The 19742-nt window shown below is 42.1% G+C and overlaps 1 protein-coding gene across 1 annotated transcript in view; it reads right to left on the bottom strand.

The window, feature by feature from the left end:
• LOC129814823 (RNA-binding protein Raly-like) overlaps positions 1-19742 on the bottom strand; it is a 152948-nt gene that overhangs the window by 22472 nt on the left and 110734 nt on the right. The window contains exons 2-7 of the mRNA XM_055867884.1: positions 18455-18746; positions 9457-9504; positions 9299-9371; positions 8512-8559; positions 6398-6561; positions 5910-6026 (exon numbers count right to left, since the gene is read on the bottom strand). Coding sequence (XP_055723859.1) covers positions 5910-6026; positions 6398-6561; positions 8512-8559; positions 9299-9371; positions 9457-9504; positions 18455-18710 — 706 coding nt within the window. The 5' untranslated portion in view covers positions 18711-18746. The remainder of the gene's footprint in view (positions 1-5909; positions 6027-6397; positions 6562-8511; positions 8560-9298; positions 9372-9456; positions 9505-18454; positions 18747-19742) is intronic.

Here is a 19742-nt window from a genome sequence, read left to right as displayed (position 1 = left end):
AGCCTCACTGGTCAGCCAGGGGCTCGAAGATGAGGGATAAGCTTGTTACCTCACTCTGGGTTGCTAGGCATACGGGAGAAAAAAAGGCGTAGGCCATCACCGTTGACCGGGTGTACCTGCGGCGCAGGGGGGTAGAGAGTGTCTCCTAGTTAATTGGGATACCTTGTAATGTGTCTAAGGCATATGAGCATAGTGTTTTTCTCGCAAAACATGCTTGATCCTCTTGGACCAAGCATGTCACCGAGCAGGGCTTTGTGCGAGAGAGCAGCTGACGGAGCCTGTTCTACTGTTTTCGCTTGCGTGTAAGACAGTTGGAGGCAAAATGCCCCAAGGCATGGGAAGAGGGCCATGAAGGATGGCAAATGGCAACCTGTCATCCTGCTCCTCATGTCAGAAATGTCAGAAGAGACGAGAGGGAGTGCGGACATATGCTGACTTTTGTCCCTGGCTGGAACCTAAGAAGGTGCCGAGGGGAGAGACTAAGGGAGGATGGCAATTGGGGGTAAAGTGCATCTCCTCCATTTTCAGATGTGAGCAATGTCATGAAAGTGCACTGCTACACAGGGTATGTTTTTTTTGGTGTGTTTTTGTGCAGACGTGCCTCCGCGAGGCGGAGAAGAATGGCTCACGTTAAACCAGAGAGGCTTTGGCTTTGCACACTATCCTAGTGTGCACTATCCGCCGTAGGCTTTGCACACTATCCTCCTCTACCGCTTAGGGCTAGGCTGTAGGTTGGCTGAGCCTTCTACCCCAAGAGGGGTTGGGAGGGCAGAACATTGCTGCGGCTGCAGAAAAATACGGTTTTCCTCCAGGTCTACCCTGGTTCAGGGCCCTAACCTGGGTATGGCAGTTTTCTGCATTGTCGGGGGTTTAGGTCCCCTAAAGCCAGCATGTTGCCCCCTCCCCACTGTGAAGCTGGAATGATTAGGTGCAGGAACCAACGGGGCTGCCCTTTACAGGGCCCGGGTCTGTGGAGCAGACAGAAGTTTAAGGCTTACGCTGTGTGCACACAGCTTGCGTCAACACGTTGCCGTACTGTAAATTTTACGCAATTGTCGCAATCCGTGCTCCATCTTCACAGTCCAGAGAACACAAAAACATAGAGAATCATTTTGTCCGTGTACCCTGCGATATTCTATACAACTTCTGATGTATACCATGAACAGAATTCCAAAAATGCAGCATGGAAATTTGTTGCACACGTTAAGATGCCAGGTTGGTTAATAGGCTATAAAATTAAGATAGGCCACATTTCTAGCTAGCTAGCTAACGTTAGCTTGTCATGTTGCCAAGTCTAGCTAGCCACAAGCTATGGTGTGTGTGTGTGTGTGTGTGTGTGTGTGTGTGTGTGTGTGTGTGTGTGTGTGTGTGTGTGTGTGTGTGTGTGTGTGTGTGTGTGTGAAAAATGGAGAGAGAAGTGCTTAAGGTAATTTATTTTTTGGTCACTTTGTAGAAGATTAAACATTTAAAAGGCAGAGAAGGAAAGAAAGAGGACTGGGGCTGCAGCCAGCAACCACTGTTCTTGCCGTTTCTTCCCAATCATGTCATTCATTGACCCATTTGTAAAATCACATCCCACAAGTGGGAATATGACAGCCAGGGATAGTCAGGTGTAGGGACAAGACAGGACAGGAAGAGAGAGAGGAAGATGTTGGTATATGTTATATGATGTATATGCTGTTTAATTGTTAGATATTACTTGTTTGATATTACTGCACTGGCGGAGCTAGAAACAAGAATTTTGCGACAACCGCAATAACATCTGCTAAACACTTGTATGTGACCAATACAGTTTGATTTGATGAGAACACCCAGCTAGAAGAGGACAGGGGAACGCTTGAGGTTGCTGTCTGGGAAGAGCCTATGTCCACAGGAGGACATCCTGGTGCCGACCCCGAGCACCACTCAAGCTACCAGACATCTGACGCAAAGCACCTTTCAAGCCACCCACCACCCTAGACCTCATACCCAGAAACACCTTCAGTCACCTCTGACATCACTCCTATCCAGCACATTTGTGGCCTGCTTGAGGTCATTTTGCAGGGCTCTGGCAGTGCTCCTCCTTGCACAAAGGAGGAGGTAGCGGTCCTGCTGCTGGGTTGTTGCCCTCCTACGGCCTCCTCCACGTCTCCTGATGTACTGGCCTGTCTCCTGGTAGCGCCTCCATGCTCTGGATACTACGCTGACAGACACAGCAAACCTTCTTGCCACAGCTCGCATTGATGTGCCATCCTGGATGAGCTGCACTACATGAGCCACTTGTGTGGGTTATAGACTCCGTCTCATGCTACCACTAGAGTGAAAGCACCGCCAGCATTCAAAAGTGACCAAAACATCAGCCAGGAAGCATAGGAACTGAGAAGTGGTCTGTGGTCACCACCTGCAGAACCACTCCTTTATTGGGGGTGTCTTGCTAATTGCCTATAATTTCCACCTTTTGTCTATTCCATTTGCACAACAGCATGTGAAATTTATTGTCAATCAGTGTTGCTTCCTAAGTGGACAGTTTGATTTCACAGAAGTGTGATTGACTTGGAGTTACATTGTGTTGTTTAAATGTTCCCTTTATTTTTTGGAGCAGTGTATATATATATATATATCATAATAATAATAATATAAAAAAATTAAGCAGACATTTTTTGGTACCCTTCCCCCTCGAAACAATCCCATCTTGGAGCTCTACGGACAATTCCTTCAACCTCATGGCTTGGTTTTTGCTCTGACATGCACTGTCAACTGTGGGACATTATAGATAGGTGTGTGCCTTTCCAAATCATGTCCAATCAATTGAATTTACCACAAGTGGACTCAAATCAAGTTGTAGAAACGTCAGGGACGATCAATGGAAACAGGATGCACCTGAGCTCAATTTCGAGTCTCATAGCAAAGGGTCTGAATTTACTTATGTAAATATGGTATGTTTTATTTTTTGAATACATTTACAAAAATTTCAAAAAACCTTTTCGCTTTGTTATTATAGGGTATTGTGTGTAGATTTAGGAGGAATACAATTACTTGAATACATTTTACAATAAGGTTGTAACGTAACAAAATGTGGAAAAAGTCAAGGGGTCTGAATACTAGTACAGCAGATGAGTCGCAGATTGAATTCCATTGAAATTAATGGACTTCCACCAGAACACAAAGTTTGATAAAAGCTGTGCGCATGCTGTGTTAGCCTTCTGTCTTACGCATGTCACACTTCTGCCGCAAGGCGGCGACTTTTAGCGAGTGGTCGTTGGCTATTGATAATACAACCAGGTAGAAAATGGGTGATTTCATAGCAAACTGAAGTGTGTATCCCCTTGTAATAGTAGACAGCACTTAGGCAGTAACTGTGAAAGCGTGTTAATTCTCTGCTTTGAGAAAAAGCTGGTGATTTGCGCTCACCTGAGGTTGTGTGGTGGCACCCTCTGGTGGCGTCAGAGAGCCACTTTTATCGAATTAACATGGCCCTGTGTCCCTAGTTTCAAGGGGACAAAGAGTGATATATACTGAACAAAAATATAAATGTCACATGTAAAGTGTTGGTTTCATGAGCTGAAATAAAAGATGCCAGAATTCTATACGCACAAAAAGCTTCTCAAATCTTGTGCACAAATTTGTTTACATCCCTGTTAGTGAGCATTTCTCCTTTGCCAAGATAATCCATCCACCTGACAGGTGTGGCATATCAAGAAGCTGATTAAACAGCATGCTCATTACACAGGTGCACCTTGTGCTGGGGACAATAAAAGGCCACTAAAATGTGCAGTTGTCACACAATACAATGCCACAGATGTCTCAAGTTTCGAGAGAGCGTGCAATTGGCATGCTGACTGCAGGAATATCCTTTAGAGCTGTTGCCAGAGAATTTAATGTTAATTTCTCTACCATAGCAGCACGTCCAACCGGCCTCACAACCGCGAGCGGTTTGGATAGCTGAAGTGAGCATAGTGTATGAACGCTATAGCCGTGAAGCTATTGTAGGCATTAGCTAGTTAGCAAGCACCTCGTTAGGCTAGGGTAAGCTATAGCTAACACAGTGCTAGGCGATGGGTGCGTTGTTCGACTTCGGTTTAAAGTCTCCCACGACCGTAATGCCGTGAGGCTAAACTGGTCAGTCAAATCAAACGCATGAATGTAGGTTGAACTAAATGAGAGAATGGAGCTTGCCATACTACTATCTGGGCAGGTAGGCAACTCGTTTCTGAGTTATCTATCCTTTCTTATGCAACTGTATGTGCAGGTAGGAATGCTAGTGTGGTTAGCAACACTATCGACAGGAGCAGAGGTCCTACATTTGGCAATGTTAACCTCACGGTTCCCCTGAGAACAGTTCAGTAGGAAGACAGCCATTTAGTTTTGTTGAGGAGAGCTTCAGGAGAGTAGTGATCTCTTCCACAAGGAAGAGGTGAGAATGACCAGAGGAGGGGGTAGTGGCGCCTTATAAGGAGGCGAGAAGCTCACCTCATTTGCTCACTCAACCGGTCTGCCTCCAACAGATGATGTGCGATTGGTTCTTCGAGCCGTCAGTGATATGCTGAGCAAATCCCAATGGTGAGATATTGAAATGTGTATTTGAATTAGTACGCCTGAGAAAGTAAAGCCATTCTAGAAAACCAGAAAACATTCTCACTTCCCACATGCGCCTTAACCTCTGGGGCTACTTTTGTAGGTTGTACATTAAACATTTCATGTGCTAAAGTCAAGAAACCAGTGAGTCAAGTGAACAAAAATCTGTTTCTGGTATATTTTCTCCACTGTTTCGCAATGTGATTTAATGGGTCCCAAAAAAAGCTTGAGGTATTGCATCTGCTCTCAATAGAACACTTCAACTAGGTACTATTTGTACAGACACATCATTGACAAGTCTACTTGAAAACCAAAAGTCTGTTACACACAGCAGATTAATAACTGACAAACATACATATGATTAGTTAGGACTCAGAGCTGCTCCGTGAAGTAAACCCCTAAACAACTGATCCAAGGTTAGTTGTGTTTCACATCGATACGGTTTGGCTTCAAAATTTAGGAAGGGAATACTGATCCTAAATCTCTGGTTAGAGATTTATGACCTGTGTGTGTGTGTGTGTGTGTTTGAGAGAGAAAGAGAGGAGTACAGCTGGCCCAGCCTACAGGGTCATAAACCCAGTGCCAGTTCATATAACAGGCCTTCGTCCCAAATGGCACCCTAATTCCAATGGGCTCTGGTCAAAAGTAGTGCCTTATATGGTGCCATTTGGGATGCAGGCCAGGACCTCGCTGACTCAGCACCTTTACAGTGTTTGACCCTCACTGTTAACAGTATATGATCTGTGGTCAATTTATTTAGAAAAAGGGCTTATAAAGGTGTCTCACATTATATGAAAAATAATGTGGGGGCTGTTGGTGCAATAAAGTAGAGTCTGTGACCAGGATACAGGAGAGAGAAAAATAGATTTTCTTCTTTGGTCACACCAAGGAGATAATCAATGGCTGATTGTGTCATTCTGCCACCTACTGGACAGTGGCCATTAGGGGAGGGTGGGAAACTATACAATCTGCATACCAGAGGCAGCCTTGTAATAATAACACAAATTAATTAATATTACACTAATTAAGGTTATTGACTCAGTCTGATTTTCTTGGCTGCTTCTGTAAGAGTTTATATTGGGCCTATCTTGGCCCTTTTTGGGGTTGATTATGCTGTATTAAACTGGCCTCAACTCACACTTCAAGTTCTATTTGGCTGCAAGGACCTACCATTATTCACAGTGTTTGGGGCTTCAATTGAGTTCTCTACCCTACTTCCTCTATCCTCCTGTAAAGGTGTTTTCACATAATTGTTTTACCTTTTGTTGACTCCACCCTGATAAAGAGTGCTCTCTGTAAAGGTTGTAGTCTGTAGAGTTATATTTTTCTTGTGGCCTGATGGAGATGGAACTCACCCGCGGCAAAGTGTTTGTCTTCTGTGATCTGTTCCACTCGGCCGAGCAGCGCATCAATGTTGAACTTGATCCGAGTCAGCTCTGATTTGATTACCTGTAGCTCGTTGGATTTTACCGCTGAGCTCAACAGACAACACCAGAATAGAGATATAAAGAGAGAGGGGGGGGGGGGGGCAGCAAAGAAGAGTCATTTAAGTTTGAGATCCACCCAGACATTCATTGCAGCATGGATCCGAATCAAGAGAAGATTGCTGTATATGGTAACAACACTGCAAAGCGCGATTGCTCAAAACAATGACATGTACTCGTCTCAACAAATGATATCCAATCATCTTAGAATTTACTGTTTAAAAGCAAATATAAAATTGTAGATGAAAAGAGATTGCTATGGATTCGTTCAAGTTCAACCGAGCCATTTTAGTTCAGAGCTTTGCTTGAAGACGTCTTATTGGGTAAATTGTTGATATAAAGCGCCTGCAGGAACTTACACTTCTGCTTGGTGCTGCTAGGGAGGAGTGATGAGCGTGCCAACAGCTTGGCGGGCAAATACTTGACCTGACGCACCAGGGGCATGGCCACGTGAGGCCACTTAACTGGCACTATGCGAGGCACTGGCAACAGCCTACAGAGGGAAAGAGAGAGGGTACACAGCCTTTGGTGGATGGATATTGATCATGTACAATTCTGTATTGAGTTATGACAGTACAGAGGTAACAGTCCTTAATTCTTTAAAATTCATGCCGTTGGGGCGGGGGGTTCTAAACTGACATTGAATTGTTTTTAGATGGTTATACTATAGACTTAGAATTCCTTTAGGTATCCCAAAAATATTTTACAATTATTTTATAAAATATTGAATTTGGCCTTTACTACAGACCAGAGAAACACATTGAATAACACATTCATAAATGGCAAAAAAGACAGTCAAGAAATGAAAAACAAGATTTTGAAGTGTTTGTCCTATATCTACGAGATATAAGAAAGCTCAGGAAATATAAATCTAGATTTTTTTTTTTGCATGTATTTAATCCCTTTTTTTGGGTAGGCACAAAACTACCTTCATACTTCCATACATTTTTTAAAACCGGTACCGGTTACCTTCATACGGGTTACGTGAAACTTGTGACGGTCATAAAGCCAAACCGAGAACACCGTGTTTTGAGAAACTTCCCTTTCCACATCGGGGTCACATAAGTTTAGCTCAAATAGTTTGGACGCTACAAACAGAAGTTGGCACGTTGACGGTACCGACTTCAGACAAGTCCCTGACACTTGTGAAGTTTGTTAAGCAAAACGGAGACCACCGTGGTGTTCGTGAGAGTCTCCCCTTTCCATAATAGGTTTTTAGGTAAAACTGTTCCGACGCTACAGGCGTTTTCATGAGAAAGACCGATTTTCGGTGGAAGTGCAACATTGGCGGATAACGTGGATTGAACGCAAAAAAATATCTCTAGCTTGAACTGACGGATTTTGATGGGGATCTTTTTTATTATGTTACCTAGATTAATGCACCAGTGCACCAATCGACTCTAGGGCGTTAAAAAGGTATTGACATGCCTGAAACATTGAAAGGGCCAACTGAGGTAAAGCACTACCTTCTTACACGTATCTACAGTACCATGGACTGGGGGTGTTGAATACATCTTATGGAGTTTGAGATTATTATATTGTCTTTAAGGGGTATGTGTGTCCATTGTTCAGTAGAAAAATAAACCTACCTCTGAAAAGGATTTAGAGGAAACTATTCCGCGATGAGCTTTCTCTGGTGTGTTGTGAATGAAATACAGTAAGAGGCTGAGGCTATTGCCTCGGCTTCAAAGCGATATCTGCCGTCCAGACAGAGAGCAAGTTTGTTGGTTGCGTCAGCGGCTCCATGAAGACTAGGGGTTTTGAAGATCACTTGAAAGCAGAAGGGCGATTAAATTATTGGGTGTATCTCTCTGTAATATATTGATCCCAGTCAAAGGCAGCCTCTGACAGCCGTAACTCAGATTTGGACATCACAGAGAGGGTATAAATAAACTCCTCTGGATGGCTGAAATGTGTTCCTCATCTGGATATTATGTTCAGACATCTGCGAACACAGGCATCCAGCGGAGAGCACCAGCGGGGCTTCTATAGCCACTGTAATGGGGACGGCCAAGAGAGGAGGCGGACACTGCCAAAGTTTGCTCGGCACAGGCCGTGTTGTGAAACAAAAGCTTGACTTAACAGCTGGGTGAGCGTTACTTATGGGAACAAGTTTTGACATCTTTCAGTAATGATGAGTTGAGAATAAAAGGCAACAACATCTTCCACTGCTCAGAAAAAAAGTCCCATGAAAGTAAATATATAGTTTATAGTCTTTGATCAATGACATTAATGGTTTTGCACCCTCACAAAATAAATTAATTGTGTCTGTATGACTGCATTATAATGCCATCACTGACTGTTTTTTTTAGAGATTGCAAAACGATTAATGTCACTGATGAAAGAATATGATCTCTTTATTTACTTTACTGTGAATGTTTGCCATTGCACAATTATTCTTTCTTTCTCATTGCTGGATGATGTGCAATGTAGAGTTACACCGAAAGCGTATTTACAGGTGTAATCGACTCACCTGTCATAGAATTCATCTCTGTGGTAGTCATTATCAAAGTCATAGCCACTGAAAGAAACAAAAACATATCTAGACAACATTATAATGTTCTGGAATGACAATGAGCATCAACAGTCTCCTTAGTTCCCAAATCCCTCTCCTTCATGTGCACTGACCTCAGAAAAAAAGACAGGTCAAAGCAGTAAGGCAAAAATCCCACTCAAGTTCTATCAGATCGGTGTAGAAGAAGGATAGGAAATGAGTAAAGGAATTATCAGCAACTATTGAGACTTGAGATTGACCCCTTATTCCTGCCCCCTCCTTTCCATGAAGCCTTAATAGTCCAAATGTGTGTGCATACGTACAGCAGTGTTCTAGAATATTGAACTGTTGGCTTTCATACTTTTCAAATTCTCAGCGCAGCTCAAGCAATTTCTCCAACTGTCAACACATTTAAATGAATAGAGCTGGTTGGGAATTGTGGGGAGGTACGCAGAGCCACATAGCTATGTCACAACAGAATGGCGGACTATTGCGGCTCTGCGTCTGTGCACATGATTTACGCTTTACACCTTATAGAGTACACTCAGAAAAAAAGGTGCAGTCTAGAACCTAAAAGGGTTCTTCAACTGTCCCAATAGGAGAACCCTTTGAAGAACACTTGTTGGTTCCGTTTTGGGTTCATGTAGAACACTTTCCACAGAGGGTGGAACCCAACATGGAACCAAAACGTGGAACCCAAAATGGTTCTACATGGAACCAAAACGTTTTTTTTATACCTAGAACCAAAAAGGGTTCTCCTATGTACCTGTAGAGACCAGCGGCAGACCTCTTCAGTCCTTTGGGTCTGTTGGGCTTGGGCTCACCCGCCATGTTGATGTCTGAGGAAGAACAAAGAATGTTACAGAGAAATTTAGAGGAATTGAGTAAAAAGGGGAAAGTGTCACAAGTCTCATCTATATCAACCTTGCCGTCTGGGTCTGTTGGGCATGGGTTCCCCCGCCATGTTGATATCTGAGGAGGAGTGGAGAAAGGGGGTGTTACAGAGAAATAGATTCATTTTGTATCAATCTCTCAATTATCTAACGCTCCCTTCACTTAAAATATACAGTGCATTTGGAAAGTATTCAGACCTCTTGAATTTTGTTACGTTACAGCTTTATTCTAAAAAGTGATTAAATAATGACACAATGACTAAGCAAAAACAGATTAACTAATTTTAGCACATTTATAAAAAAGACTGAAATATTACATTTACGTAAATATTCAGACAGGGCAAGGAAACCCATATTTAGTTCACCGAAATTGCAAAATTATCTCTTTAATAACAGATGATGAGGGTGATGGTATACATCAAATATGGGTTTCCTTACCCTGTAAGCAGTCTATGGACAACATAAGACAAAGCAGTGGTTTTGATTACCTGGACACGGTCTCCAAATGCTTATTTTTTAGCGTTCGTGGAACAAATCCAATACAAGCCCTGATATTAGCTTTTGGAGACAGTTGTCAGATAAACAAACTCAAAGCATGGATTGCTGTCATACCTTGTCCATAGACTACTTACAGAAACCAATATGTCATTTTGTAATTTTGGGTGAACTTTAATATTACAATACTTAATATTACATCAAACATAGACAACATGAGAAGGATACGAGGTTTCTGTTACAGGTGTTACTGCTGCAGTATTATGTCTGACATTTTGGGGGTCAGGTAAAGGTGAATCAACATGAAGGGCCCAATGGAAACACACTACATAACACGAATATCTGGACCACACCCTTTGATCGCTGCATTGAACCGAGCCATAACAAAAGGGAGCCCATAAGGGAAGGGAAGCTGATTCTAGATCTGTCCAGTGCCTCGCCACAACAGGGGAAAATGAAAGCCTGACAACAACCCTAATGTTTGTGCAGACCTACCTACCATTTCCACCAGGGGGAGGTGTTAAACCATGATACACCTCTCTCTGCCTACTGAAAGTATTCTCTTTATCCACATGTTGTTATGTTACGGTCTGAATTTAAAATACGTTAACATTTAGATGTGTCACTGGCTTAGACATAATACCCCATAATGTCAAAGTGGAATACTCTTTGTAGACATATGTAGACTTATTTTTACAAATTAATTAAAAATGAAAAGCTGAAATGTCATAAAGTCAAAAAGTATTCAACCCCTTTGTTATGGCAAGCCTAAATGAGTTCAGGAGTAAACATTTGCTTAACAAGCCACATAAGTTGCATGGACTCTGTGTGCAATAGTGTTTTAACATTTAACATTTTTTTAATGACCACCTCAGCTCTGTTCCCAACATATACAATTATCTGTCAGTCAAGCAATGAATTTCACATGCAGATTCAACCACAAAGACCAGGGAGGTTTTCCAATGCCTCGCAAAGGGCACCTACTGGTGGATGGGTAAAAATGAACTATCCCTTTGAGCACAGTGAAGTTATTAATTACACTTTGGACGGTGTATCCGTACACCCAGTCACTTCAAAGATAGTGTATTCGGAAAGTATTCAGACCTCTTGAATTTTGTGACGTTACAGCCTTATTCTAAAAAGTGATTAAATACCCCATAATGACAAAGCAAAAACAGGTTAAATTTTTTTAGCACATTTATAAAAAATACTGAAATATTACATTTACATAAGTATTCAGACTCTTTACTCAGTACTTTGAAGAAGCACTTTGGCAGCGATTACAGCCTTGAGTCTTCTTTGATATGACGCTACAAGCTTGGCACACCTGTATTTGGGGAATTTCTCCCATTCTCCTCTGCAGATCCTCTCAAGCTCTATAAGGTTGTGTAACCGATGTGAAATTGCTAGCTAGTTAGCGGGGTGCGCACTAATAGCGTTTGAATCGGTGACGTCACTCGCTCTGAGACCTTGAAGTAGTTGTTCCCCTTGCTCTGCAAGGGCCGCGGCTTTTGTGGAGCGATGGGTAATGATGCTTCTTGGGAGTCAGTTGTTGATGTGTGCAGAGGGTCCCTGGTTCGAGCCCAGGTAGGGGCGAGGAGAGGGATGGAAGCTATACGGTTACATTGATGCTGTTGACCCGGATCACTGGTTGCTGTGGAAAAGGAGGAGGTCAAAAGGGGGGTGAGTGTAACAAATGTGAAATGCTTAGCTAATTAGCGGGGTGCGTGCTAATAGCATTTCAATCGGTGATGTCACTCGCTCTGAGACCTTGAAGTAGTTGTTCCCCTTGCTCTGCAAGGGCCGCGGCTTTTGTGGAGCGATGGGTAACGATGCTTCGTGGGAGTCAGCTGCTGATGTGTGCAGAGGGTCCCTGGTTTGAGCCCAGGTAGAGGCGAGGAGAAGGACGGAAGCTACACTGTTACAGTTGGATGGGGAGCGTTGCTGCACAGCCATTTTTAGGTCTCTGCAGAGATGTTGGATCGGGTTGTAGTCTGTGCTCTGGCTGGGCCACTCAAGGACAGTCAGAGACCTGTCCCGAAGCCACTTCTGCTTTGTCTAGGCTGTGTGCTTAGGGTCGTTGTCCTGTTGGAAGGTGAACCTTCAGCACAATCTGAGGTCCTGAGCGCTCTGGAACAGGTTTATCATTAATGATCTCTCTGTATTTCGCTCCGTTCATCTTTTCCTCAATCGTGATTAGTCTCCCAGTCCCTGCTGCTGAAAAACTCCCCACAGCATGATGCTGCCACCACCATGTTTCACCGTTGGGATGCTGCCAGGTTTCCTCAAGACATGACGCTTGGCATTCAGGCCAAAGAGTTCAATCTTGGTTTCATCAGACCAGAGAAGTTTGATTCTCATGGTCTGAGAGTCTTTAGGTCCCTTTTGGCAAACTCCAAGCAGGCTGTCTTATGCCTTTTACTGAGGAGTGGCTTTTGTCTGACCACTCTACCATAAAGGCCTAATTGGTGGAGTGCTGCAGAGATGGTTGTCCTTCTGGAAGGTTCTCCCATCTCTACAGAGGAACAGTGGAGCTCTGTCAGTGTATATGGGTATTGTGTGTAGATTGATGAGGAAAAAATATAATTTAATCAATTCTAGAATAAGGCTGTAACATAACAAAATGTGGAAAAAGTCAAGGGGTCTGAATACTTTCCGAATGCACTGTACAGGCATCCTTCCTAACTCAGTTGCCGGAGATGAAGGAAACTGCTCAGGGATTTCACCATGAGACCAATGGTGACTTTAAAACAGTTTAATGGGATGGATCAACAAAATTGTAGTACTCACAATACTAACCCAAATGACAGTGAAAAAAAGGAAGCTTGTAGAGGATAAAAATATAAAAAATTATATCCTCTTCGCAATAAGACACTAAAGTAAAACTGCCAAAAAGATTGCAAAGAATTTTACTTTACGTCCTGAATACAAAGTGTTATGTTCGGGGCAAAGCCAACACAACACATCACCTAGTACCACTCTTCCTATTTCAAATCTAACACATCACCTACTGTAGTACCACTGTTCATATTTTGAAGCATGTTTGTGGCTGCATCATGTTATGGGTATGCTTGTTATCGGGCAAGGACTACAGAGTTTATTTGGATTTTAAAAAAAGGGAATAGAGCTAACCACAGGCAAAATCCTAAGGGAAAACCTGGTTCAGTCTGCTTTCCACCACTGGGAGACACATTCACCTTTCAGCAGGACAATAACCTAAAACACATAGCCAAAAATACACTGGAGTTGCTTACCAAGATGACATTGAATGTTCCTGAGTGGACTAGTTACAGTTTGAATTTAAATTGGCTTAAACATCTATGGCAAGACTTGGCTTTCTAGCAATGATCAACAACCAACTTGACAGAGCTTGAATAATATTTTTCATAATAATGTGTAAACATTGTTCAATCCCGGTATGCAAAGCTCTTAGAGAGACTTACCCAGAAGGACTCACAGCTGTAATTGTTGTTTAAAGGTGATTAACATGTGTACATATGTTAATAATTATTCATGTAAATGAGCCATTTCTGCATTTAATTTTCAATAAATGTGCAAACATTTTTCACAACGTGTTCACTTTGTCATTATGGGGTATTGTGTGTAGATCATGGGTGAGAAACAAAATATACTTAATCCATTTTAAATTCAGGCTGTAACAACAAAATTTGGAATAAGTCAGCGATATGAATACTTTCTGAAGGCACTGTAGCTAATGCTAGCATCAGTGCTCTAAGTCTTAGCTGTCACTGTCTCTGGAGCCTATGGACACTGAGCACCAGGCCTCCTGATTGTGTTCTCTGGGCACGTCCACTGTGGGGGCTTAGGGCTGAGGCAGTGAGGAGTACGCTAGGGCATCGCTCCACACTGAAAGCCTGTTAACTTGACCGTGACGTGAAAGAGCTGTGTGTATTTTCCCCCCCCCGTTTAAATAAAGGTGTGTGTTTATGTGTGAGTGTGTGTTTATGAGTAGGTGTGTACGTAGCCTATAAAAGTCATGTCAGTAAGTGTATATGTTTTACATTTAGTCATTTAGCAGATGCTTTTATCCAGAGCAACTTACAGTAGTGAGTGCATACATTTCTCTCAGTGGTCCCCTGTGGGAATTGAACCGACAACCCTGGCATTGCAAACACCATGCTCTACTAACTGAGCCACACAGGACCCCTGAAGATTTTTAAACTGCTTTTTAAAGCCTTTAAAATTTATTGAGTAATATAATCTCTATTGTTCTCTGTAAAATGTTCAACGTTGATTGTATGAATCTGAAACTTGTTGATTTGAATTACTTATGCATCTAATTAATTATGTTGTTAGATGTTAAAATGATCACATTACCTATATTTAGGCAAAATAACAGCCGTTTCATTGTCAAGTGTCAATCAGAGATAAATGGAGGACTCTTTTTTTCTAGTATACACATTGCCATTGAGGACTTCCACCATTTAAAAGTATTCTACTAGGTGGGGATTCCTATGGGTTGTGAGTGATCAGCCAATGATCAGTCATTGTCTTCTTCAAAATTGGGTTCCCTATGGTTTGTAAACCAAATACTAAAGTAATATCCAGGAGCCAAGACCAATATTTATACAAGGACATTGGTCCCAAGATCCCGACCCAGTGAGATGAGACCATAGAGATGGATAGAGGACTCAACCTCTATGTAACCCATTTTAGCATGGACATTGCCATTGAAGGCTTCCACCATTCTAAAGTAGTCAGCTGGGTCAAGATTCCTATGGGTTGGGAGTAATCAGCCAATGATCAGAGCATTGTCTTCAAATTGGATGCCATGGTTTGTAAATTACTTTTTTTTGGTAAATTGCCCCCCATCTAGTGGCCACAATAAATTTATGACAAAAATTGGTTCATGACTCTAGTACCGCAGGTGGCATTAAATCACCAAAATAAGAAAACTGACCACAGGCAGCGCCGTTGAGGCAGACGGCATAATGATGATCTCTCTAACTCTGTGGTTGAGACCATGACAAGTTAAATACTGAATTTGTGGTCTTGAGGGGTCTCTTGATCTTGAGGGGTCTCTTGATCTCTTGGTCTTAAGGCCACTTGATCAAGAGGCCATGGGCCCGTTCTTCAATTGTAAAAAACTCAAGTAGAGTAAACTCGAGCACAGTACAGCACAGGACAGTGCAGTAGACAACAGTACAGTACATTACAGTATAGCACATTATAGATCTCTATGTAGTGGCCAAATGGATGTAAATGTTTGGACTCTTGGAGGGTTGGAGCCCCCCTGCTGGCTATGCATCTCAATACTACACTTTTTCCTGAAGTGTGCACTTGTCCACTACCCACATGGTGGTCCTTTGTAGCTCAGTTGGTGGAGCCTGTAACTTTAAAATGGCGCTGCCAGTCCTGAAACAGACGCCATGATAGCCAGAAACAAAGATGAGACCTCATATATATTTGTGTCAATTGTTTTGGTTGTGATCGTTTCTGTTTGGACTTTAAAGAATCCCCATAGCTAACATATGGCTGGCTCTTTTTCATTTGGCCAGATGTACACACCAGCAAAACATATTTTAGTCCCAAAAGCATACTTTACATATTAGGTGTTTTGTAGTGACACTTCTTAAAAATACATGAAGATTTACCAACTTGCTACACACCATGCGGCAATGCTGGAGAGGGGTGCATTCCCATCACCTGGTGATATTTGTAGGGGTGTGGCTTAAGGCACATTCATTCTACAGTCTATTTTTTGTAATACATTTTTTTTCTCCAATTTCATGGTATTACAATCTTGCCTCATCAGTGCAACTCCCCAACGGGCTCGGGAGAAGTGAAGGTCGAGTCATGTGTCCTCCGAACCATGACCCGCCAAACCACGCTTCTTAACACCTGCTCGCTTAACCTGGAAGCCAGCCGGTCACATGTGTCAGAGGTAACACCATTCAACTGACAACCGAAATCAGCCTGCAGGCACCCGGCCCACCACAAGGAGTCGCTAGAGCACGATGAGCCAAGTAAAGCCCCCCAAACTCTCCCCTAACCCAGACAACGCTGGGCCAATTGCGGCGACGCCCTATGGGACTCCCGGTCCCGGCCGGTTGTGATTACCTGTCCTGGCCAGGATCGAACCCTAGTCTATAGTGATGCTGTAACACTGCGAAGCAGTGCCTTAGACCGCTGCGCCACTCGGGAGGCCCATTCTACAGTCGTTTAGTGTGTGTTTCCGTGGGGTACATCAAAAGATGGTACAGCATTCTTTTGAATACGATGTTAAAAAATAAACAACTACTAATTAGATTAGTCTATTTCGATGTAATAATAGAAAAAGATGTTCTCTTGAAATAATATTGGTAAAAAAATACAAAAATCATGAATTGCTTTATTTTCAAACAAAGTTTAGGAGTCAGGGTATAGGACAGCCACCTCAACAGAAATAGGTGTATAAACAATGACTGTGTACTATATTAATTGAATAATATGTTTGTTATTGCCTTGGATTGAATTAGAACATATCATTATGTAAATAAATGTCCTATGTTTGGAGTGTGTTTTGAGGATGGGACTGCAATTTGCACACTTCTGTAGAATAACCCATATAGCAAAATGCTCTTAGGGCTCTAGTTCCCAGTTCCCAGAGTCCAATTGGGGCTCTGTGTAATGGGGGATGAAGCAGTACCAGACGACCAGTAGAAGGGTGTTGAATGATGCTCAGTGCAGTGCGGCCAGCGTTGTTATGAATACGAGTTTAAAGGAGGTTAATCTCGGAGTTTCATTGAGATTAATGCGTTGATAACAAGCACCACTCTTCAAAGGCCTGATGAGGACTACAGGGAGTGCTGTAAGAGTGGTTCAGATACACACTGCTCTTAGCAAAGGCCCAGCAGGTCTCTCTGCTCTTTCCCAGAGGCACACAGTGGTGGAAAAGTACCCCATTTTCATACTTGAGTAAAAGTAAAAGATACCTTAATAGAAAAGGACTCAATTAAAAGTGAAAGTCACCCAGTAAAATACTACTTCAGTAAAAGTCTAAAAGTATTTGGTTTTAAATATTCTTAAGTATCAAACATAAATGTAATTTCTAAAATATACTTAAGTATCAAAAGTAAAAGTATGAATCATTTAAAATTCCTAATATGAAGCAAACCAAATGGTGTTATTATTTTTTAAATGGATAGCCTGGGGCATTGTCCAACATTCAGAAATCTTTTCAAAACAAAGCATGTGTTTAGGGAGTTCACCAGATCAGAGGCAGTAGGGATGACCAGGATTGTTCTCTTGGTAAGTGTGTGAATTAGACAATTTTCCTGTCCTGCTAAGCATTCAAAATGTAATGAGTACTTTTGGGTGTAATGGAAAATGTATGGAGTAAAAAGTATATCATTTTCTTTAGGAATGTAGCGAAGTAAAAGTTTTCAAAAATATAAATAGTAAAGTACAGATACCCCCCAAAAAACTACTTAAGTAGTACTTTAAAGTATTTTTACACCACTGGAGGCACATTATGCAAGACCAAAATAAAACAGGGCCAACCTGCCATGGCTGATGGATTCTTCACGGTGGGATAAGGTCAAGAGTGTCTACTTGATTGATCTCCGCATGTGTGGTTCCCACCGTGAAGCATGGAGGAGGTGGTGTGATGGTGCTTTGCTGGTGACACTGTCGGCACACTTAACCAGCATGGCTACCACAGCATTCTGCAGCGATACGCCATTCCATCTGGTTTGCGTTTAGTGGGACTATCATTTGTTTTTCCAATAGGACAATGACCCAAAACACACCTCCAGGCTGTGTAAGGGCTTTTTGACCAAGGAGAGGGATGCATCAGATGCATCAACACCGCCAGATCAGACCTGCCTTCCACAATCACCCGACCCCAACACAATTGAGATGGTTTGGGATGAGTTGGACCACAGAGTGAAGGAAAAGCAGCCAACAGGTGCTCAGCATATGTGGGAACTCCTTCAAGACTGTTGGAAAAGCATTCCTCATGAAGCTGGTTGAGAGAATGCCAAGAGGGTGCAAAGCTGTGGATACTTTGAAGAATCTAAAATATATATATTTTTGTTTGACAAATCTAAATATTTTGGTTACATGATTCCTTGTCTTATTTCATAGTTTTGATGTCTTCACTATTATTCTACAAAAAAATTAAGGGAAACCCTTGAATGATTAGGTGTGTCCAAACTTTTGACTGGTACTGTATGTCAAAAGCTGAGTTCCACGGCATTTGTTGTGTATGTTAGATGGTGATCTTTCCCATTCATGTGCAATTGAGACCTGTAGATTTCTAAATAACAGACGCCGTGAAATATGTTCTAATCGACTTCAGATCCCTTTTAAGGTCTGAAAACTTCTGACGAACTTTGATTTTAGGGTAAACTATTTTATTCATTATCCCTCGACAGTGTCGGTTGACATGTGCTGATCTGTTATTATCATGACATTATCATCATCATCATTACACTGAAATGTAATGGTAACACTTGCTACATCTGAAACAAAAACATGGCCCTAGTATTCACTATTGAGATGAACGACAGAAGAACCCAAATAGGACTCACCCAGAGTCTGTCCCGCCAGCACTCGTCCATTCTCCCCTATAACAGACCCACGGGCATGCCTCTCGCTGGCGTACTGGACAAAGGCGTAGCCCTTATGCACAGAGCAGCCCAGCACGCGGCCATAGTTCGAGAAAATACTCTCCACATCCGACTTCTTCACCGCGGCTGTGTTGAGGTTACCGATGAACACGCGTGAGTTGATGGACTTGGGGTCATTCTTGTTGGTGACATTGCTGGTGTGAACCTTCAGAGACATCTTGGTTACGAACCTCAAAATACAACCTCAAAATATCTGCGAGGAGGGGGGGATAAACATACATTTTGTAAGTTCCTTTTCTTGGGATGATTACCCACTGGGCACACCATGTAATTTCAACGTGGACAATTGGGTAATATTTGGGTGATCAATGAGAATACAACCTACAGGTAACTGCCAAAATAAAGGAAACACTTTATTAAATGTAAACGAGGGCTACAAAATAGATTGAAAACAGGTGCTTCCACACAGGTGTGATTCCTTAGTTAATTAAACAATTAACATCCTATCATGCTTAGGGTCATGTAGAAAAATGCCCAGCTGCCCATTATTTTGGCTCCCATGGCTATTCCATAATTTGGGAAGAGATACCAGTTACTTTGAAAGAGGGGTCTCAAAGGACCATAGGGGGTTTAATATAAAGTGAGCTCCGAAAGTATTGGGTCAGTCTGTAACTTTCTCAGTCATCCTTATTCACGATTCAATTAGGATTATCCGTAATCATGGTAGCAAACACATGTAGAAGTGTTTAGAAACATATTCTATATTCTTATTTACAATACTCTAAAATAACACAATACATTATTTACCATTAATTTCTATTGAGCACAAAATAATCCGAAACACAACCAACAAATGTGTCGAGTCAGAAGCTTGATGTAGTCATTGCGTGATATGAATATCGGACCAAATACTTAACTTTTTACTACTTTAGTACACATATAAGTGAATATGTCCCAACACTTTTGGTCCCCTAAAATTGGGGGACGATGTACAAAAAGTGTTGTAATTTCCAAGCTGTTCTCCCGATATCGACAAAAATACCCTCGAATTAAAGCTGACAGTCTGCACTTTAAACTCGTTGTCATTGTATAATTTCAAATCCAAAGTGCTAGAGTACAGAGTAAAATAAACTAACAATGTTACACGGTCCCAATACTTTTGGAGCTCACTGTATGTGTATGCGTGTGTGTGTGTGTGTCACAGACACCAGATCTCAACAAAATTGGACACTTATGGGAGATTCTTGAG

Source organism: Salvelinus fontinalis, chromosome 18, assembly GCF_029448725.1.
Source record: "Salvelinus fontinalis isolate EN_2023a chromosome 18, ASM2944872v1, whole genome shotgun sequence".
In the NCBI taxonomy this organism is placed as follows: Eukaryota; Metazoa; Chordata; class Actinopteri; order Salmoniformes; family Salmonidae; genus Salvelinus; species Salvelinus fontinalis.
Note: the sequence above shows the minus strand (reverse complement) of the source record. Positions and strands in the feature narration are given on the sequence as shown.